General features: G+C 41.0%; 1 protein-coding gene across 1 annotated transcript in view; it reads left to right on the top strand.

Moving 5' to 3' along the window:
- The window catches only part of LOC104538362 (ovostatin-like), a 29,567-nt gene extending 11,039 nt beyond the window's left edge, over window positions 1-18,528 (top strand). The window contains exons 14-35 of the mRNA XM_010181538.1: window positions 439-584; window positions 993-1,142; window positions 1,778-1,948; window positions 2,535-2,676; window positions 3,994-4,078; window positions 4,786-5,014; window positions 5,618-5,744; window positions 6,693-6,814; window positions 7,484-7,535; window positions 7,831-7,914; window positions 8,887-9,063; window positions 9,377-9,458; window positions 10,355-10,511; window positions 10,952-11,026; window positions 11,693-11,858; window positions 12,478-12,698; window positions 13,143-13,358; window positions 13,499-13,623; window positions 13,818-13,908; window positions 16,051-16,122; window positions 17,394-17,496; window positions 18,476-18,528. Of these exons, the coding sequence (XP_010179840.1) occupies window positions 439-584; window positions 993-1,142; window positions 1,778-1,948; window positions 2,535-2,676; window positions 3,994-4,078; window positions 4,786-5,014; window positions 5,618-5,744; window positions 6,693-6,814; window positions 7,484-7,535; window positions 7,831-7,914; window positions 8,887-9,063; window positions 9,377-9,458; window positions 10,355-10,511; window positions 10,952-11,026; window positions 11,693-11,858; window positions 12,478-12,698; window positions 13,143-13,358; window positions 13,499-13,623; window positions 13,818-13,908; window positions 16,051-16,122; window positions 17,394-17,496; window positions 18,476-18,528 (2,846 nt within the window). The remainder of the gene's footprint in view (window positions 1-438; window positions 585-992; window positions 1,143-1,777; window positions 1,949-2,534; window positions 2,677-3,993; window positions 4,079-4,785; window positions 5,015-5,617; window positions 5,745-6,692; window positions 6,815-7,483; window positions 7,536-7,830; window positions 7,915-8,886; window positions 9,064-9,376; window positions 9,459-10,354; window positions 10,512-10,951; window positions 11,027-11,692; window positions 11,859-12,477; window positions 12,699-13,142; window positions 13,359-13,498; window positions 13,624-13,817; window positions 13,909-16,050; window positions 16,123-17,393; window positions 17,497-18,475) is intronic.
- Window positions 18,529-19,160: the final 632 nt, after the last annotated feature.

Below are 19,160 nucleotides of genomic sequence, written 5' to 3'. Positions count from 1 at the left end.
CCCTGCTCTAGTAGTTGTCATCCATGTAGAGAAAAACTTCAAATTTCTTAGTGTTAAGAGAGCTCTCCCTTAGCTTAGGAGATTGCCCTATATCCTCTGTCATAGGAGGTTCTAGATTTGGGACACAAAGGAAACGTTGTGCTCTTCTTGTAGCAATCACACACAGATTTCCCTGTCCAACTTCTACTCAGCTCAGACACCGCTCTCTGCACAGTACCCTGCTCTCAGCATCCACCAGTTTGTACATGTTGTCTTGCTGATGGAAGCTGTTCCTCAGTCACTGAAATCTAATATCTAATGAATCTTCTAATATCTAACTTACTTGTTTTTTAAAGGTGCTGGCAGATTATGGATAACTATGTGGTCCTTCCACCAAAGCTGAGTTTTGTCTAATCTCTTTTGTTGTCTTCTCCTCCCCTGTTCCATGTTCTTCCACAGCTCCCAGGGGCACATTCTCCATCACACTGACTGTCACTGAGAAGCTGGCCCCCAGTGCCAGACTGTTGCTTTACACAGTGCATCCTCATGGGGAGATAGTGGCTGACAGCTCTTGGATAAACAGTGATGTATGCTTCAAAAACAAGGTAAAAACCTTTGCTTTCTTACTAAGGGTTGTATCAGCTGGCTTTTTGCTGAGAGAACAGTTAGAGAATTACTTCATAAGGAGCCCTGCACTTGTGATGGCCTTTAGGATTGGAAAAGGTACAGATGTGGGAACATGCGTGGGAACATGAGGAGCTGTCCCTGGAATTAACACATATGCTTAGACTCAGACTAAATTCTCAGTGGAGTGGGGAGAGGGAGGTGACTAGGGGATTATGAATTTTTGTTGTGAATTTTTACGGAACGGGGATTCCGAAGGGCCATCTAGTGGTAGGAACTTTGCCTCACAGAGAATAAAGCGAGTGATAGTGAAAGGTGATATTTAGATGTATGTGCTAAGTTAATTCTCCTAATTTCTGTGTGGCTGTTTTGGATTTATTCATTTCCAGCTCCAGCTCGAGTTCTCTGAGAAGCAGGGTCTCCCTGGCTCCAAAGTCAGTCTCCACCTTGAAGCTGCTGCCAACTCCTACTGTGCCTTGCGAGCTGTAGATCAGAGCGTCCTTCTTCTTCAGCCTGAGCGACAGTTATCTGCTGAGAGTGTAAGCCACAACCCCCGCCCTGTGTTCTTTGGACCTAGGGACATCGAGAATGACATTCCAGTTCCCACCCGTGATCTCTCTGTTGCTGATTGCATTTTTATTTTTCATTTGGAGACAGACATCTCAGTAATTAAAGAAAGGTCTAAGTCAGTTGTACACTTCAAATACAGAAATTGATAGTGGAACGTTTACTTTTGGAAAGCATGGCAGTATTAAGACATATCCCAAGAATATGCCTAATGTAAATGCTTGAAAGCATAGCTTCTTCCAGGGAGTGATTAAGTCTAAATTGCATTTTATGACTCTCATAGGCCTAGGGCCCAGAACAAAAGTTGAAGATGTTAACCAGTATCTTGTGGGACCCCAGTCTCCTCTTTGCATGACTCAGGAATATATGTCAGTGCTTTTTGCTCAAGTTCACCCCACAAAGCCATCACACCTCAGGAGGAGGGTAGAGTCCAGTCCTTCTTGTGTATCACCAGCCAAATTCTTATTGATCTCTAGGTGGGCATCATTAGGCAGACCCACTGCAGTCTACAGGTCTACTCAGGGGGCAACATAAGCTTTCAATACATGTGATTTCGCACCTGCCTGGTACTTTTCTTGTGTTTACAGCAGTCATTCTTACCTCCCAGGTGTACTACCAACTTCGTGTAAATGATTTATACGGCTATTACTACAATGGGGTCAACCTGGAAGATGACAAGCCAGAGGAGTGTATCCCAGTCAAAACCACCTTTTTTGATGGCTTATACTATGAACCTGTGAATGTCAGTCGTGACGGTGATGTCTACAGGATTTTCAAGGTCTGTGCTCTGTGTGGTTCTTTAAGTGGGAGGTATTCCAAAAGAATTCATGCACATTAGCGTTCAACTTTCTCAGGGGGTGGTTCTTACTGTTAAGAGAAGGCAGCTGATGTCTGGAACTGCCTAAAGTCTCCAATCACCCAGTTTCTGCCTTCTTATCCTCATCTCTTACTCAGGAAGACTAAAAATCAGCTATATTCACTGGTATCTTGCCCATGCTTCAGTAGACATTTCCTAAGCAGGACCACAGCCTTGACTCATGACCTCAGGCATTCCTAGTAAAGATCTGAGTCCATGATGCAGACCACTTGGTTCCTGATGCACTTGCCTTCACATCCCACTGGCCCCATGGCCTAAGGCCTAATGTAAGCCCCATTATTACTGCTCCTCACAGAACACCAGGTGTCACTGCTCCATAGCAAAGACACAGAGGTTGGAGAGGAAGAGTGGTGACATTCAGGGCTGAAAGGATGTGAAAGGAGGAGGGAGGAGAGAGATGAAGTATTATGATCTATTTAGAGAGAAGTGGCATGCAGTGGTAGTTAGTACATGCCCTGAGCGACATGACTGACTCTTTTTCATTCAGGATATGGGCCTGAAGGTTTTCACTAACTCTGTGCTACGGAAGCCAGTTTTGTGCAATGAAGACAGATCAGATAAGGAAGTTTTCCCTCACTATTTTGACCATGGTGTCGCCGGTGGAGGTGGCAGTGGTTTTGGTGCTAAAGGTAGGTTTATACTATATCTCCAGTTCCAGTCTACCTGGTTTTCAAAATTGTTGCCTGTATAAAATAACTGCCAACATGTTGACCTTTTTTGGGGAATATGTCTATGAGTTCCAGTTTGCCTCTAGTAATCTCTTTCTGAAAGTCCTTGCAGTAAAGTCAAATCTCTCTCACTTAGGTACAGGGTGCATATAGAAAAGACAAGGAATACTGGGATGCTACTTCTTTCGTAAACCGATATTGTTTTTCAGGGTTTTTCAGCTCTGAATCTTTCATGAAATCACAACTGTATTAAATATTTAAAAGGAAATGCCAATACAGAAAAAATAATGGCAATTCTCAATGTCAAGAATTCACACATTTAGCATACTTAGCACATAGTCTCCAAAATCTTCATAGAGTTATGACTATCTTTCTCCAAGTCAGATTGCTCAGCAAATAGGAAAAATAGTAGTCATAGGCTGCCACAAGGGAAGCTGCTATTCAACACTAGGAAAAAGTCCTTCCTCATGAGAGTTGCACTATACTAGAAGAGGTTCTCCAGAAGGTTTTGGAATCTCTGTCACTGTAGGTTTTCAAAACTGAGCTGGGCAAGACACTTCAGCAACATTATCTGACTTTGAAGTTAGTACTACTTCAAGGAGTTTGGACTAGAGAACTCCAGAGGTTCCTCCCATCCTAGATTCTTTCAATGATTCTGTGATTCTAAGCCCAGCAAAATAAGAAAGTATTGTAATTTCCACAATATTGCTAGGAAATCTTACGTGTCTCCATGCTAAATGAGTTGCTGGACATCACAAATGAGTCCATGGCTAAATTGGAAAGAGGACCTTGGATCCTAATATGAGACCTGTAGTTTGACTATATGAACAAAAGCAGGTTTTCAATGGACTGGATACCCTGAACAGGTTAAAAGTTATTGAGTTCTCAGGGAGGTCTGCAAAGCATTATAAGCTTTGGTGACAATACTGGCTACTGTTGCCCAGTTGCAAATCAAAGAGAGCTAGGGGTAGAGAATGGGTCACAGGCCTTTCTAACTGAATGATGGGACCTTTCAATATGAGATGAAGTAAAATGTCTTCTGAAATAGCTAAATTTTCTGATGTTTTTTTCCCATGGGAAAAGAGAATGGATAAGAAATTGTTTCTTCTCATACACTGTATCTTTAGATTATTTTTTTTTACAGTAAAAAGTATGGAAACATGCTCAAATGGAATACTTGGTGTTGATTTATGGTGTAGAGCATGTCTGATGGCAGTTCAGATTCTTCTACCTGACCTCTCTAATATTATAATTTAACTATGCACAATCTTCTAGAAGAGTCAAGGATTATTGGAGGGCCTGTTGTTAACTCTGTTCGGAAATTCTTCCCTGAGACCTGGATTTGGAATCTGGTTCATACCGAGTGAGTATTTTTATCTCACTTCTTACCTCCCATGTGGATTTTTGAGTTGATATATGTTGCTGAAATTAATTCTGAGAAGAAGCCATTGACTATATGTCTGCTTTGTAGATGCAGGTCTCCTTTTCCCATCTTGCTCAATGATCATTGAGGTCCCAACCTTGTACACAATGTCAAACCTACTTGAACTGTGAATGACATCTGTTCTGTGCTCTGCCTCCCATCTTTCTGATGGAGAGAAAGAACAAGGGCTAAGAGTAAAATAAAAGTATTTACTTAGGAGAGAGCAGGAGCAAAATTTGTCCTTTTTTTCATCAATTTTTTAATTCAGCAGAAGACTCAGATTATTTTGGTTTTCTTTCCATGCTGCAATGAGAATATCTCCATCTTAACTATGCATCCGTGATCTGTTCTAGAACATAAATCCAAATTTGTTGCTTCTAATAAGTATGTTTGGGTATTACGGTATTTAAAGAAATGGCATTTCTAGATTAAAAAATCTGAGTATTCTTCCAAGTGCTTTTTAACATGTAGATCACCAGCAGCATCTTCTTTACTTCCAGCTTTATAATATTTTTTTAAATATTGAGAGGTATCTTGCAAAAAGTGAGATGGAAACAAAAGTAGTAACTCAAGCAGGAGTCTGTTCTATAATTTGGCTTGAAAATGCCTAAGATAATTTCTTATTCTGTTTTTCTTATTTTCCTCAGTTCTAGGGGAGAAGTCAATGCCTTTTACACTATTCCTGATACCATCACAGAATGGAAAGCCAGTGCTTTCTGCGTGCAGGATGATGTTGGCTTTGGCATCTCCTTGCCTGCTTCACTGAAAGCATTCCAACCATTCTTTGTGGATTTCACCTTCCCATACTCTGTCATTCGAGGGGAAAAATTTAATTTAATAGCCAACGTCTTCAACTACCTCGACAAATGCATCCAGGTATACCAAGTTTCCTTTTACTTCATATATGGTTTCTCTATTTTACAGATATTCCAGCATTCTCCTGCATAATGCCTCAGAAATGCAGAAATAAGGGATTAATTTATGCTTTAGCCTGACAAATTACTCTCTCACGGTCTCTTCCTGGACCAGTCCCTGTGTCATAGCGTTAGTGAAACATGGCCGATGATCACTGTGGCTGGTCTATGGAAGATAAGAACTTGTTCCTTATCCCAACGTAATTTATTACTTCTTTTTGCTCTTTAAGGAGGAAATTGAGCAGGGGCTATGGGTACTGTGCTGTGCAAAACACAATACATACTGCATGTGTTTTATGTAGCAGTAACTCATAAGAAGACTTGTCTAATGAGCACAGACACGTTGGTGTATTTCAGTCAAAAATAGACAAAAAGACACTAACACTGTGCAGAAAAGAGACAGGTTTGCCATTCCTCAGAGAAATGCCCCATCCTTCTGTCCTGGTATCACCCCCACAGATTCAGATGACAAATAGCTTCCCCAGCAAGCCCCTCTTGCTCTGTGGCCTAACTTTAGAGCAAGCCTACCTAATTTGTAATCTTGCTCCTTCTTTCTTTGTCTCAGATCAGTGTCATGTTGGCAAAGTCGAGCGACTACAAGGCAGAAATCCTTTCACCAGAGGGCACCACAGCAAGGGTGTGTGCCAATGAAAGAAAAACCTATATTTGGGCTGTTAGCCCCCTCACACTCGGTAAGTTTGTCTTTTCATCACCTTGATATATCTGTTCCATCTTTCCATTTCCGTCATTCCCACCCTTTGAAGCAGCATCAATAATCCACAGGCAGGCATCTCTGGACAGCTCCATTAATTGCTCTACAAATTTAGTATTGGACCTCTGCTAAAGTTCCCTTAGATGTACTGGAAGAGCAGTGAATTTTTCTGGTGTTTTATCTTCTGATTTTTGGTAGTCCATTTCCTGCCTATCTTAGAAAGAACTCTTCCCTTGGCACATCATGTATGAAATACTGGCAGGATTTCATGTGCCTATGATCTTTCAGCTGATAATGTTGCACCTAACCAACTGCATTCAGTAAGAATAAAATTTGCTAATACTTTTGGACTGGATTTTCAGTATCAACATTGTCTTTTTAAAAAAAAACAGTTACAAAGGCTTGCATGTGTAAGTGCCCCAAAAGCTGAAGTACAAAAAACTCTTAATAAGCAAAGTTTATTCTCAAAATGAACCACAGATGGACCTTTCCTTTAAAAGGTTGTTTCAAAAACCCTATAATCAGTATGACTGATTTCCTTCAAACTGTCTGAGAAAGACACAAAATTATAGTGAGATGAAAACTGGATATGCAGCAAAATAATACTGCAGAGCTGAAAAAAAGAAACCTGCTATTGCAACACTGCTCTAGGGCAGAGAAAACTCAGCACAAGACTAAGAAGAGGTGGAAACTGGTAGTGAGTACTGTCAGGTTTTTTGGCCAGGATCACCCATATTTTGTTCCTCATGCTAGGGTCCCAGACAACCACTCCTTGCCACTAGTGGACAGATACAGAGTTTTCATGAAATTTGTTCCTACTGAGCTGCCTTTAGAGAGATTATGTTTCTCAGCAGTCCACCAGCCTAGAAGAGGCAGTGAAAGCACTGAAGATAACTTTCTTTTCTTGGGCTGGTGGGTGGCTTTCCAGGTGAGGTGAAGTTCACGATTACTGCTGAGGCCAAACAAAACACCAGAGGTACTGGAAACACCACATCCCCAGAAGAGGAGACAATTCGCAGGGACACCCTGATTAAAACCCTACTTGTTGAGGTACGGTAGGAAATCTGCATATGCTTTCTGCTTTCTGGAAACTGCAGTTCCTCTAGCCATGAGTTAGAAGCAGTGAGCTAGTGTGAGGAGGCCAGGCAGCTGACACAGATGGAGCTGTGTGCAGTAGGCTTCTCCACGTGAAAATGAGAGCGTAAATCACAGCGATCAGTGGCATCCGCTGTCCTCCTGCCACTGTCTCCTTCCCAGGGCCACAAGCTCACATGTCCTGACACCCCACAGATGTCAGTAGAGATGTAGTCAGAAGGGAGGAGATTCCTTACCATACCTATAAATGCCTTTATCCTGTGACTCTAATACTGGGGAAGGGGGGGGAGGGCAGATGTAAAAAGAAAGGGATTTATCTTGAGCATCATAAAGCAGCAGCTAAATAGGATTAGTTGGACAGAGTCCCTCTCAGAGGCTGAAAATGTCTATTTGATAACTGCTTTCTAAGAAGGAAGATGCTCTGGTCAGGGTGCTGGGTAGAAGAGAGAGGGACCCATGGACCAAGGGATATTCCAGTGGAGATAGGGTAGGACTGGGTACAAGAGGTGCACTTTCTGGATAGCCATATCCACATACTGTTTTACACTGTTAAATTGTCATGGCTTCATGGTGATTTTCTACACTTTTCTTCCTCTTCCTGACCACTTCTCTGCAATGAAACAGCCTGAAGGTATTAAAAAGGAATTGACTCAGAGCGCTCTCATCTGTACAAAAGGTAAGACAAGTTCCTTCATTCATACCAGGGAGTCAGTAGAACTGCTTCACCATCTTGTAGGTTTTGTCCTACAGAACCAGAGAGTCTTCCAGGGGAGGAAAGAGGGTCTCAGAGACAAGGTGCTGGGCTACAATTCAGGATTTCCAGTGGTATTCTTGACACATTATGCAAATTTCTGCAGCATTTTCTTTACCTAGGCTGCAGTTTGTAACAGTCACTGTAGTAATGCTTACAAAGTGAAGATTTCTGGAAAAAGATTATTTTAATAATTCTTGGTGTTACTTTTTCTCATCAGGTGCAATTATATCTGAACCAGTGTCTCTCAGCCTGCCAAGAAACCTAGTGGAGGGATCAGCCAGAGCTTATTCTTCTTTCATTGGTAAGTTTAGTACTTAGACTAAAACCAAAAATAAATAGCATTTCTCTTGTGCTGCACCAAGTGCCATCATATATACATATGCAAAACTAATGCAAAGTTGAGGAAATACTTAATCTTGAGTTTAGAGGAAATGCTTCCCACTTTGCAAAATGTCAATGAAAGACAAAAGTTGCTTGGAATTCTCTCATATCAAAAGGTAGTCTAATTATTTCAACTTATATTGCACTACAGAGTATACTGCATTAGCATATCCAATTCTGTATATCAAAACAGTTGATTCAGCTGAAAAGTAAGATAAGGCAGACTTCTTTGAAAAAAATTATTTTTATTTCTTGGAAAGAAGAATTCACAAATTTGCTGACTGTGTAATTTCAAATTTGTGCTCTTGCATAATGAAAAACATTTGTTAGTCAATAAGTAGGGTAAGACTTTCAGGTTCCAATCACCTCTACTAATCTTAAAGTCATTAGCAAGACTGACAGCTTTCTTCAGTGAAATTTTTTTCACTGAAATTCAGAGTTCTCAACTGCTTCCTAAACACAGTTGTTTTGCATGTCTGGGTCAGTGTGAGGTGTGCTGATACTGTGCTATGCAGCCTCTGTAGCTCATCAGCATCGTACCTCACACATCATTCTCACATGCACACAAAAAATGGGAAGGAGGTTGTAAAGGACAGGGAAGTCTAACCCTTCTAAAGGTTCACAGCTGTTTCTCACAACCCCTGCCAGCCAGTACTTGTGCTCATTTTTTTCTCAGATTTTCAGTTTATCCCAGGTGTCTGGCATTAAAATAAAGAATAAAAAATGATGGCATTTCAGCGTATCATCTAAGCTGGGTCTTTGGTTATTGAGAATACTCTACATTGGTCATTGCCCTTGGGTTCATATTAAGGTAATATACAGCAATGTATAATGCTGTGTAATAAAAAACATGTTTGAACTGAACTGACTTCATATATCTTTCATTCTTTAGGAGACATTTTGGGTACAGCCCTGAGGAACATGGAGAACCTCCTCCATATGCCTTATGGCTGCGGAGAACAGAACATGGCCTTGTTCACACCCAACATCTATGCCCTGGATTATCTGAATAAGACTGGTCAGCTGACTGAAGAGATTAGACTCAAGGGTACTGGATATTTGTCAACAGGTGAGAGGCTTTCAGATTCTTCCATCTAATATTGTGATTGTGTTCATTGAACTCTAAAGCTCTACATGGTGAACACTGATCTCTGAATTATAGCACTGCATTTATTGCATAGGAGCCAGCAATGACAGCACCCCAAAGCAGCATGTCGTACTTCCAGGAACAAAAGCAGCTAGAACTCACAGTGGATGACACTATACATCGGACATACATTACTTAATACTAAATCAAAAAGTCTTACTGCTTCAGTTGAATGAACAGCAGAACTAGACTTTTTCTGTGATTAGAAAATATGCCTTCTTTATTGTGTTTTCAGGGTACCAGAAACAGCTATCCTACAAACACCGGGATGGATCCTACAGCTCCTTTGGGACACGAGATAAGGAGGGGAGTGTATGGTAAGTGACAACACTTCCTATTTCTCTAGCACAGGATCTTTAGGCTTTGAAAAATTACCGAAGTATTAAGTGATTCTTATTTTTAATAGACTAAATGGACATGGCTCAATTAATTTGGATCCCCTAATAAAGGAAAGATTAATACACTGAAGAGAGTGCAACAAAAGGATGATAAGATGATTGGAGGCTAGAGTAAATAATGTTCATGGGGAGGCTGAAGGAACTGGGTTTGTTCAGCCTATAGAAGAGGAGATTAATTGGGAACCTAGGCAAAGCTTTCTGCTACTTAAATGGGGTCTGTAGAAAAGAAAGATTCTGTAGAGTCAGACTCATGCAGGGGTGCACAGAGTAAAGACAAGAGTTAGTCCTTACTCAAGTTGCAACAGGGAAAACTCCAATTGGGCAGAAAGGGAAAAAAACAAAGTCTTCCCCAGGAGAAGGCTGCAGCGCTGATACAAATGCCCAGAGAGGATGAGCATCTTTATCCCTGGAGATTTTCACAACATGATTGGACAATAGACTGAGCAACCTGTCAGAGCTTTGAAGTTGGCCCTAGTTTAAGCAGGTTGTTTGACTGGAGACTTCCAGAGGTCTCTTCCCACCTAGATTTTTCATAATCCTTTTAATTAAGATTAGAAATCACTATCATCAGTCATCAAGATGGGTCTATTCTTTACCCCTGCTCTGAAAGAATGGTTTCAGCACAGTAATGGACAAACCTCAGGTCAGGTTTTAATATCAGGATTATTTACTTAAAATATACAATACACTTGTTTCTTTTACCTTAGACACTATGGAGTCCATTTTATGTCATTTCCTACGCATATCCAGTTGCTGGAAAACCTTCATGGTCTTGTTCACACCTTACCTGCTTTCTGTTTCTGGTTCACCTGCAGGCTTACTGCCTTTGTGTACAAGTCATTTGCACAAGCCAAACGTTACATCTACATTGATGACAATGTCCAGTCTCAAGCTTTGATCTGGCTGGCGAGCAAGCAGAAGTCAGATGGTTGCTTTGAAAATGCTGGGACACATTTCAACAATGCTTTGAAGGTAACTGAGACAAGTATTGTCCCAAACTTCCAGTCCTGCCATTGAGATAGATTTGGATAATTTCACCCTTACTCTTTCTAGTACTGTTCTCTCATATACAAGCAGGGCATGATTCTTCTGTCTGCCATTGATTATGAGGTAGAAACAAGTAGAACTTTCTGAGCCAGAAGTCTCAGGTTTTATTTTCCTCCCCTGCATTATGTGTTCAGCCACAGGCTATAAAGTGCTTTACTGCATATGTGCAAAAGCCAAGAAAATGCATGAAATAATTTTGGCTTTATCCTCAGTGAACTTGATCTTTCTTGTTCCTGTGTACACAGGGAGACAGAAATCACATCTGGTCTCAAATCTAACTACTATCTGAATTATGAATTAATTAATATTTTGTTTCTTTCTAGGACATCTGTACTGACCTATTCTTTGCTTGTTTTTTATTTCAGGGTGGAGAAGAAGATGAATATTCACTCACAGCCTATGTTGTGGCAGCACTGCTGGAGGCTGGACACTCTGTTGTGGTAGGTATTTGATGCTGTAATGTTCTATTAGTCCAGTCAGCCATTTGTCAATCAGTCCAAAAGCCATAGACCTCGCATCTGTATTCTTTAACAATGCTGTAAATACTGTTTGTGGGATGGCAGGTTCAGCTGATAAAAACTGTTTTCCAGAACCCTGCAGTTGCCATATTTGATGAGTGTTACAAATCAGTTGTGCTGGTGATGTCTGAGCTGCAGTAGAGCTCACAGAGATATTCTGTGAGGCTAAAAGGGCTGAAGAGTTATCTGGTAATAACCAGTAATAGCATCCATTTGAGAAAGCATGCTTTATCAAGAGGTCTCAATACACTTTACATAGTTCTGTAAAAATTATTCACATTTTAAAGCTAAAGCAACCAAGGGCCAAAGGACTCACCTGCATAAGGTCATCTCACAAGTCAGGAAAAGAACCAGCGCTCTGTTAGTCTAGTCATGTTGCTTCTAAATAAATGCAGAAAGAAGGCAGCACCACTGGAAAGGCATTTTTTACAGGATACATAATGTAGGCCTTTAAGCATACCATGGATCATGTATATTTTTAGTATGAAGAGCCAGTGATGACAGCTTAAGCAGTGATATAAGTATATAAAGGTAATTCAAGACTCAGATCTAAGTACCTGACAACCCTACTATGTTTTGCATTACTAGCACCCTGTTGTTCAGAGTGGCATGAACTGTTTGGAGACTGCATTTGGCAATGGGGTCCACAACCTGTATAACCAGGCCCTCTTTGCCTATGTTTATGGCTTAGCTGACAAAGAGGAAAGATACCAATTCTTCCTTGAGAAGCTGGACAAGGCAGCTACCAGAGATGGTAAGTCCAGTATAACCATGGTACAGGCAATACAGCTGATGGAATGGCCTGGGGTATGTTGTAAGCTATTCTGATGTACAGTTTTCTCATTCATGCTGCTCCCTTCCCATTTCATGCCTGCTATGGTACTGAATTTATCTCTATGAACTTCTCTGTCTCTTCCTTTGGCTTCACAAAAGATTGAGCTCTGGCCTGATTTTCTTAGAATTATGAAATAATACAAGTAATCCAGACTCCTGGAAGTTTCAGTCCAAGGTAGCGGAAGACTGTACCTCGTTTCCCCATTAGCCTCCTCTTCTGCATGCTAAACAAACCCAGTTCCCTTGACTGTCATGTGCTCCAGTCCTCAACTGCCCTTGGCATCCTTCCACTGCACTGCCTTCACTTCAACCCCTCTCTGATTTACACATCCCCCTTTTATTAATCTCCTTTTCATCCCTTCCTGTTTTCTTTTCCATCCTGCAACTAAAACTTAACCAGTTCAGTACACTGATGGCTGAAAAACCTTTTGGGCAAAGGTGAAGAGGGAATTGTGTGCCTAATTCCTACATGATACTGTAGTGAATTATCCAACAAGTAATTTTTCCATGCCTTTTACACTTCATTTTTCTATTTTCAGGTGGTTCAGTTTATTGGCAGAGAGAAAATAAGCCACCAGCAGAACGTTTCTCCATCTTCTATCCCCGTGCCCCTTCTGCTGAGATTGAAATGACCAGTTATGCACTCCTGGCTTTGCTCTACAAAGTCAATCTCACTCCAGAAGACTTATCTTACATTTCTCGCATCGTGCGCTGGCTTGTCAAACAACAGAACCCATATGGTGGTTTCTCCTCCAGCCAGGTAACAACTGGGTGTGGCAGAAGAAAGCTTCTGGGAGCAGTCCAGCCTGCAAGCTGGATCTTGATAGTATGCCATATATTCCTGACTGCATATTCCTTTGAATAATATTTGATAAATGATGATCTCATAAGTTTCCTTGTCAGGGCACATCATGCTTTGGATAGACAGCTTCATATATATTTTAGTTTTAGGAAATGGGAATTTATCTGAGTTTACAGTTAGCAGTAGACAAAAGTCACTGTTGGCATAGAATTGTCCCAGGTTTTCTGAGATAATTCAAACCTACTGCCTCAGAATTTGTATCTTGTCTCCTTAGCTCTTTGCAAAGTCCCTATCCATATATGAGCACTGACAAAGTGTTAGGGAAATACGAGCTGTGCTAATCTCATGCACCACCTTACAGCTCGGTATCTATCTAAAAAGGGATCATGTTGTTCTTTTCAGGACACTGTTGTTGCTCTCCAAGCTTTAGCCCAGTATGGATACCTCACCTTCTCTAAAGGAAGTCTTAACTCAGTCAAAGTCAACTTCATGAAGTCCCCCAGTAAGACTTTCCAAGTGAATGACAAGAACCGCTTCTTGCTGCAGCAGACTTCCTTACCCACTATTCCAGGGAATTACAGTGTGGAAGTGAATGGCACTGGTTGTGTCTATGTGCAGGTAAGCAAGCTGCAAACTCAGCACCACCCCTCTGAGTACTAAGCAGAGGGTCCTCCATACCTCATTCCCCTCCATATCTCATGTCAAAACCACAGAAACCTGTAAGTCTGTGACCATCTCATACTTTCCATCTCTTTTAGACCACCCTGAGATACAACGTCCATTTGCCAAAAGAAGCTGCAGGATTTTCTCTCTCCGTGCAGTCAGCCAATGCATCCTGCACAAGCAACTTCCCACCAAAGTTTGACCTTGTCCTCACTGCCAGGTAACTTCCTCTTATTGATGTAACCCCTTGCATTCACAGTTTGGAAAAGCATCCAAGGAAGGATTTAAGTACAGGCAGTTAACTGCTACTGGACAGCTGCAGGAAGATAAACAGGATCATTGGGAGCTGAAAATGTCACTTAGTGGTCTCCTCTCCATTTGCAGACCAGACTAACAGAACTTTTCTCATTTTAGTTACACAGGACACCGCGAAGTCTCCAACATGGCTATTATTGATGTGAAGATGCTCTCAGGTTTTGTTCCTGTAAGATCTTCCCTGACAAAGGTATAGAATTGGAGCAAAATGAATGGTAAACCCTTAAAACATAGGAAGTTGATAAAAATAGTCTCTGATTAGCAAATTGAAGCCCCATTGGAATGCTGCAAAGTCCCTGGGCATAGTCTTCTGTCACGCATTCTCTGTCCCAGTCTTGTTGCTGTTCATCTGTTGAAGAAATCTGTTAGGAGTTGCCAAATCCAGTAGCCCAACAGAGGTGAGACTGCTGCAGCTTCATATCCCGAGCCAACAACAAAGCAAAGTGTATATTTCCATTGGACAGACATGCACACTATACATGTATATACATATATAGATACACCTGTATATACAACTGTCCACACAGATCAACAGAGACAGAAAAGACAGTACCTACAGGAACACAGGTCGCACAAATGGCCTTATCCTGTTCCCATTTCTGGCTGATCAGACTGAAAGCTCATTTGTGGAAAAGATATGTCTATATATGTATACATACACATGTATGCACATGGAAACACACAACATGGATCCCTTTGGTAGCTGACCTCAGACATTCAGTCTGTCCAGTAGCTGGCCTTGGGTCCTTGTTCTACCCAGTCGCTGGCACCTGGACGTATGCGCCCTTCAGGCTGCAGCCCCACTCCAGTGGCTGGAACTGTCTTCCCCAGCGCCCATTTATGAATGCTGGGTACCTCCAGTAACTTGCCTTAGACATCTGTACAGCAGCTGGGCTTGGATCCCCTGGTCTCCCAGTTGCACACACACAGACACACACAAATGAGTCTCTGCAGCCTGGTCCAGCCCAATAGCCTGAGCAGCATCTGCCCCCAAGACCTTATGGTCTCTTCAGTAACAGGCTTGGACCTCCTGGTTGCTCCAGTAGCCAACTCAGATCCACCAGTATCCTCAATATTTCAATATTTCAATATTTCACCCTTTTTACTTCAAATCAGACTTTATCCTTTTCTTTGTTACTTCTGGTTCTTCCCCTAAACATCCTGTAGTAACCCTTTCCCGAGTCCCAGCATCCCATACTCACCTCTGTGTCCCTGTAGGCAGCTTTCCCCTTAAGTCTATAAGGTGATCCAGGGATACGCTGCTGTTGACTCACCTGGTGGGTCTCACTCCCTGACAATGGGGCTGGTCACTGCCCTGTGGCAGCCCTGGGTGGAGCAGCATCAGGGTGACTCAGTTACTGGGGTTTCCCTGTGCTTCTTAGTGTTTGTGTGTATGAGTCCTTAATCACACAACCTGACAGAATCTATGTAAGAAATACTTCTGCCACAGTTAAATTGTTCAAATGGGCTTTTTCTGCAAATTTATATCTTTGACATGGTTATTCCTTCCTCTACAGCACAGTTTAACAAAGAAAGAAAAATTGGGTATTGCTCTTCTTTTATTATCCTTAAAATTGGTCATGATGGTGACAATGCTGGGGAGAGCACTGATAAACCCCTCATTCCAGCTCCTAGTGCTATTTAGGTACTGCAACACATGCACTAGCTTTATGTCATGAGCCATAATCTTCAAGTAGACAAAAAGAAGAATGCAATCCATTGTAGAGGCTGCTCATAGCTTGATCCATCTAAAATCATTCAGCATTCAGGCCTGACTTTCTTTTTTTGGCTAGAACTGTATGAAATTCTTAACTTTTCTTTGGAAGATTTTTCCATTGAGATGTTACACTGTTTAGCATCCTACGCCTCTTTATATGTACATGAGGGAAAAATAGTTGTTTTTTAATGTTTAGAATATTTTGGGTTTGTGTATTTTTATAGTAAAATAATTTTGCTCATATGATTTTCTAAAATGTTTTTAAACTTTTGTTTTTTAAAATATGCAGTGGCCTCGAGTCACTCAAGTGAGTCAGCTTGTTCTGCAGAAATAGTGGTGCAGTTGTAAATTCGCATTGAAGTGAGAACACTCTTAAACTAATGATAAAAGTCACATGCACCAAAGCTGACTAGTAAACCTATTTATCATTGTGACTGCTTTGCTCTCGTTATGAAAATACTCAACTTGCACTTCTTATTTTGGCCACGAGATGTCGAGGTGGCACAAGAGGAGCACGGCAGTCACTTGAAACCTATCTTGCTATCGAAAAGTTATTTGTAAGTCTCTTTGGCAAGTCTCCTATATTAACATTGCTATAATTTGCTTTATTTAAAGCTTCAGCAACAGAATTCCGTTGTGGATCGTGTAGATATCAAGAACAACCACATCCTCTTCTACCTTCAGAAGGTAAGTTTGAGTGGTTTCTGTTTGATTTTATGAAATTGGAAGAAGCAGCTCCCAAATAAAAGAAAAACCTCATTAATAGCACATCAGCATTACACATGCCTTAAGGATGTAAAGGAACTTCACTCAGTCCAACATCAAATATATATATATACATAGTAGCTGTAGTCTACAGTGAAGAGCTATGCATTTGTGTTTATTTTTTTTGTGTAGAATACTGTATGATTAAACAGCATTTTACAAACACAGAGAAGTTGCATTTCATATTGCAAAAGTTCCCAGTCTACATAAAATTGCTTAGCCTCTAAGTGATGTTTCCCGTCAGTTGATCTGAGAGTGTTTTACATGGAGTCAGCATCATCCTCTCCCTTTTAGAGAGATTTCTGTATGAAAAGAATAGTGCTTCCACATCAATGACATTAATAAAGAGAATGAGAGAAGAGAAAGATGAAAATCAAAACACATGGGATCTTGAAATACCAAGAAGGGAAGAAGATGGAAAACAAAAAGAAATAGTAATGATATCTACCTCTCAAACAGTAATTTTTATCTGATGGTCTCCAAGGATCTAATAAGGAAGACTGGAGTCAATAGTTTGAATTTACAGAAGAGCTGAGATCTTGAGATGTGAAGAGTTTACATAGCAGGGTTATGCAGAAAGCTCTCCAGAGCCCCTGTGCATGGCTCCATCTCTATAAGAGGTCAACAAGATAAAAAGGGAGAAGAGAGCAGGGGCACAGTCCTAGGCATGCAAGAGAAAGCTTGAGAAGCTGAGGAAGATGAGTAAGGAGGAACAACTGGAACATTTGGCTGCAAGACCATCAAATGAGAAACAGAAACACAGGGGAGGATGGAGATCTTGAGTTCAAAGTGATTAAAGAGAGAAAAATAGGGAGAAGATTCATAGGGGGTCTGAAGGTAATTTTAGCTGGGAAAAGGCAAGGAAAGAAATTGACAGCAACTTTCAGTGACAGGATGAACTCCGGTGTGCTGAAAACCACAGTAATCAGGGAATGACTGGGGTAATTGGCAGTGGAAATATGAAGAGAAAGAAAGAAAGAGAAAAGAGCACACAATTTTAGCAACAAAACATATTTAGCAACAGTTTTTAAACAATTATCTGTTTTGACATCAAGTTTACAATCTGGAGAGAACTGCTGAATGGCACTTTGTCACCCAGACTGACCCAGAAATGCATCTGTTCAACCTTAGCCTCAGAGGTAAATATGAAAAAAAAAAACATCTGCTGCATTTTCTTTTCTTGCCATTTCCAGGTCTCCCGGGAGGAAATCAGCTTTGCCTTCAGTGTGGAGCAAAGCCTGCCTGTCTCAGATATCAAACCAGTGCCAGTGCATATGTATGATTACTACGAAACAGGTAGGTGACCTCAGTAGGCCTGAGCAAAACCTGTGAAATCGAAAAATTGATCTCAGCATTTACAAGGTGTGGATAGTGGATTTGCCCTTGCTCGCTCTGTGCAAGCTTCTCTTCACTTTTCTGCTTTTGCTGCCTTTCTTTCTCAGGAAACATAGGTGGAGAGCAAGCTAGCAATTCTACTGCTTTTGATCGCTAGACTGCAAAGGGTTTACAGAGCATAGACAGTTTCTGCCCCTCCCCCATCTTTTAATGCTTGCTTCATTTCAACATAAAGCAGATTAGAAAGTGATACGTCAGGAGTTGCTTTCTTACAAACTACATACAGCAAGAAGTGTAGTTCCACTTTCTTTCCACAGTTTGAACATGATGGTTAAAATCAATAACTCAAAGACAGCAGTGATCTTGACTTTCCTGATGCTGGTTATCTCATATTTTTGCTTTATATTGCCATAGTAGCCTGCAGACAAAGTATTCTTCCGGAGTGGAATTATACATACTTCAGTAGGAATGACAGTCCCACTGAACTAGAGAGAAGTTTCGGCACCTAACTAGAAAGTGCCTTACCACCTTTCTTGATCTGACCTCAAGGAACTACAATTGCACCAGACATAACCCAGTTGTGGAACTTGTGTTATCAAACTGTGGCTTAGGTTCCCCCATGCTTTTCTCAAGCTTGGCACAGCCTTTGGGAACTGCATCCTAGCAGATTAGCAGTAGCATCCAGATAATTGACCCTGGAGTGCATGTTCTGCTACCTGATCCACATCTTGCGTGGTCACAGCAATGATATGTCCTGACAAACAAGGCGAGAGGAGTGCATTAGGCACCCCTGCCACTGGGTGCCTTGGCAACTGGAAGACTACCATAAAATCTATCAAATATTTTCTGGTTCATAATGTGTTAATCAGAGGTGCACAGGACTGGGGTCAGAATTTTTTCTCACTCTTATGCAAAAGTCATCTTCCTTTCCTCTTTCCAGATGAATATGCCCTTGCAGAATACAAGACACCCTGCTCCTCACCTTCCAACTGAAATCAGATATGTGCCAGCAGAGGTAATGATTTAGAATGTATCAGGCAAGCATTTGTAGAGGAAGAAGAAGACAAGAAACATGGTTGTTTCTGAGAGGGCAATTAAAAAGCATGTAGAAGAATGAGGAATAAGCAAATCCCAAATTGCAGTACATCAGAATGACCCATTCTGGCCCACACTTAAAAAGAGCTTGGAGTCAGTATGGATCAGAAACTCCAGATAAAGTGGATTTTCTAACAAGGGAGATAATGTGCAATTATTAAACCTGACCATCCATCTTTTTGGAAACTCATGACATATTCCAATGGGAGCTTTGTGTAAAGGTAAACTCCTGAAACATGTATTCTTGGCCACAGATTCCTCTGAAGAAATAAAAAATTAGGAGAATAATCTGCTGCTGTTTCTGTAGATTTTATTTGCTTTGGACTTCCCATTTATCCTGAAGGAAGATTCTGAAGAAATTACTTTCATCCTCACCTTTTTTAGTGATTGAATTGAATCATTTACAGATGTCAGAATTCTAGTCACAGGAAGACAACTTTTATGCTGATTTTGCCTTTATTTAGAAAGAAATTTTTTCTTCAGATTAACATCTCGTATTTTACTGCTCTTTGTAATAAAACCTTCTGATT

This window comes from Mesitornis unicolor, unplaced genomic scaffold, assembly GCF_000695765.1.
Source record: "Mesitornis unicolor isolate BGI_N332 unplaced genomic scaffold, ASM69576v1 scaffold28053, whole genome shotgun sequence".
In the NCBI taxonomy this organism is placed as follows: Eukaryota; Metazoa; Chordata; class Aves; order Mesitornithiformes; family Mesitornithidae; genus Mesitornis; species Mesitornis unicolor.
Note: the sequence above shows the minus strand (reverse complement) of the source record. Positions and strands in the feature narration are given on the sequence as shown.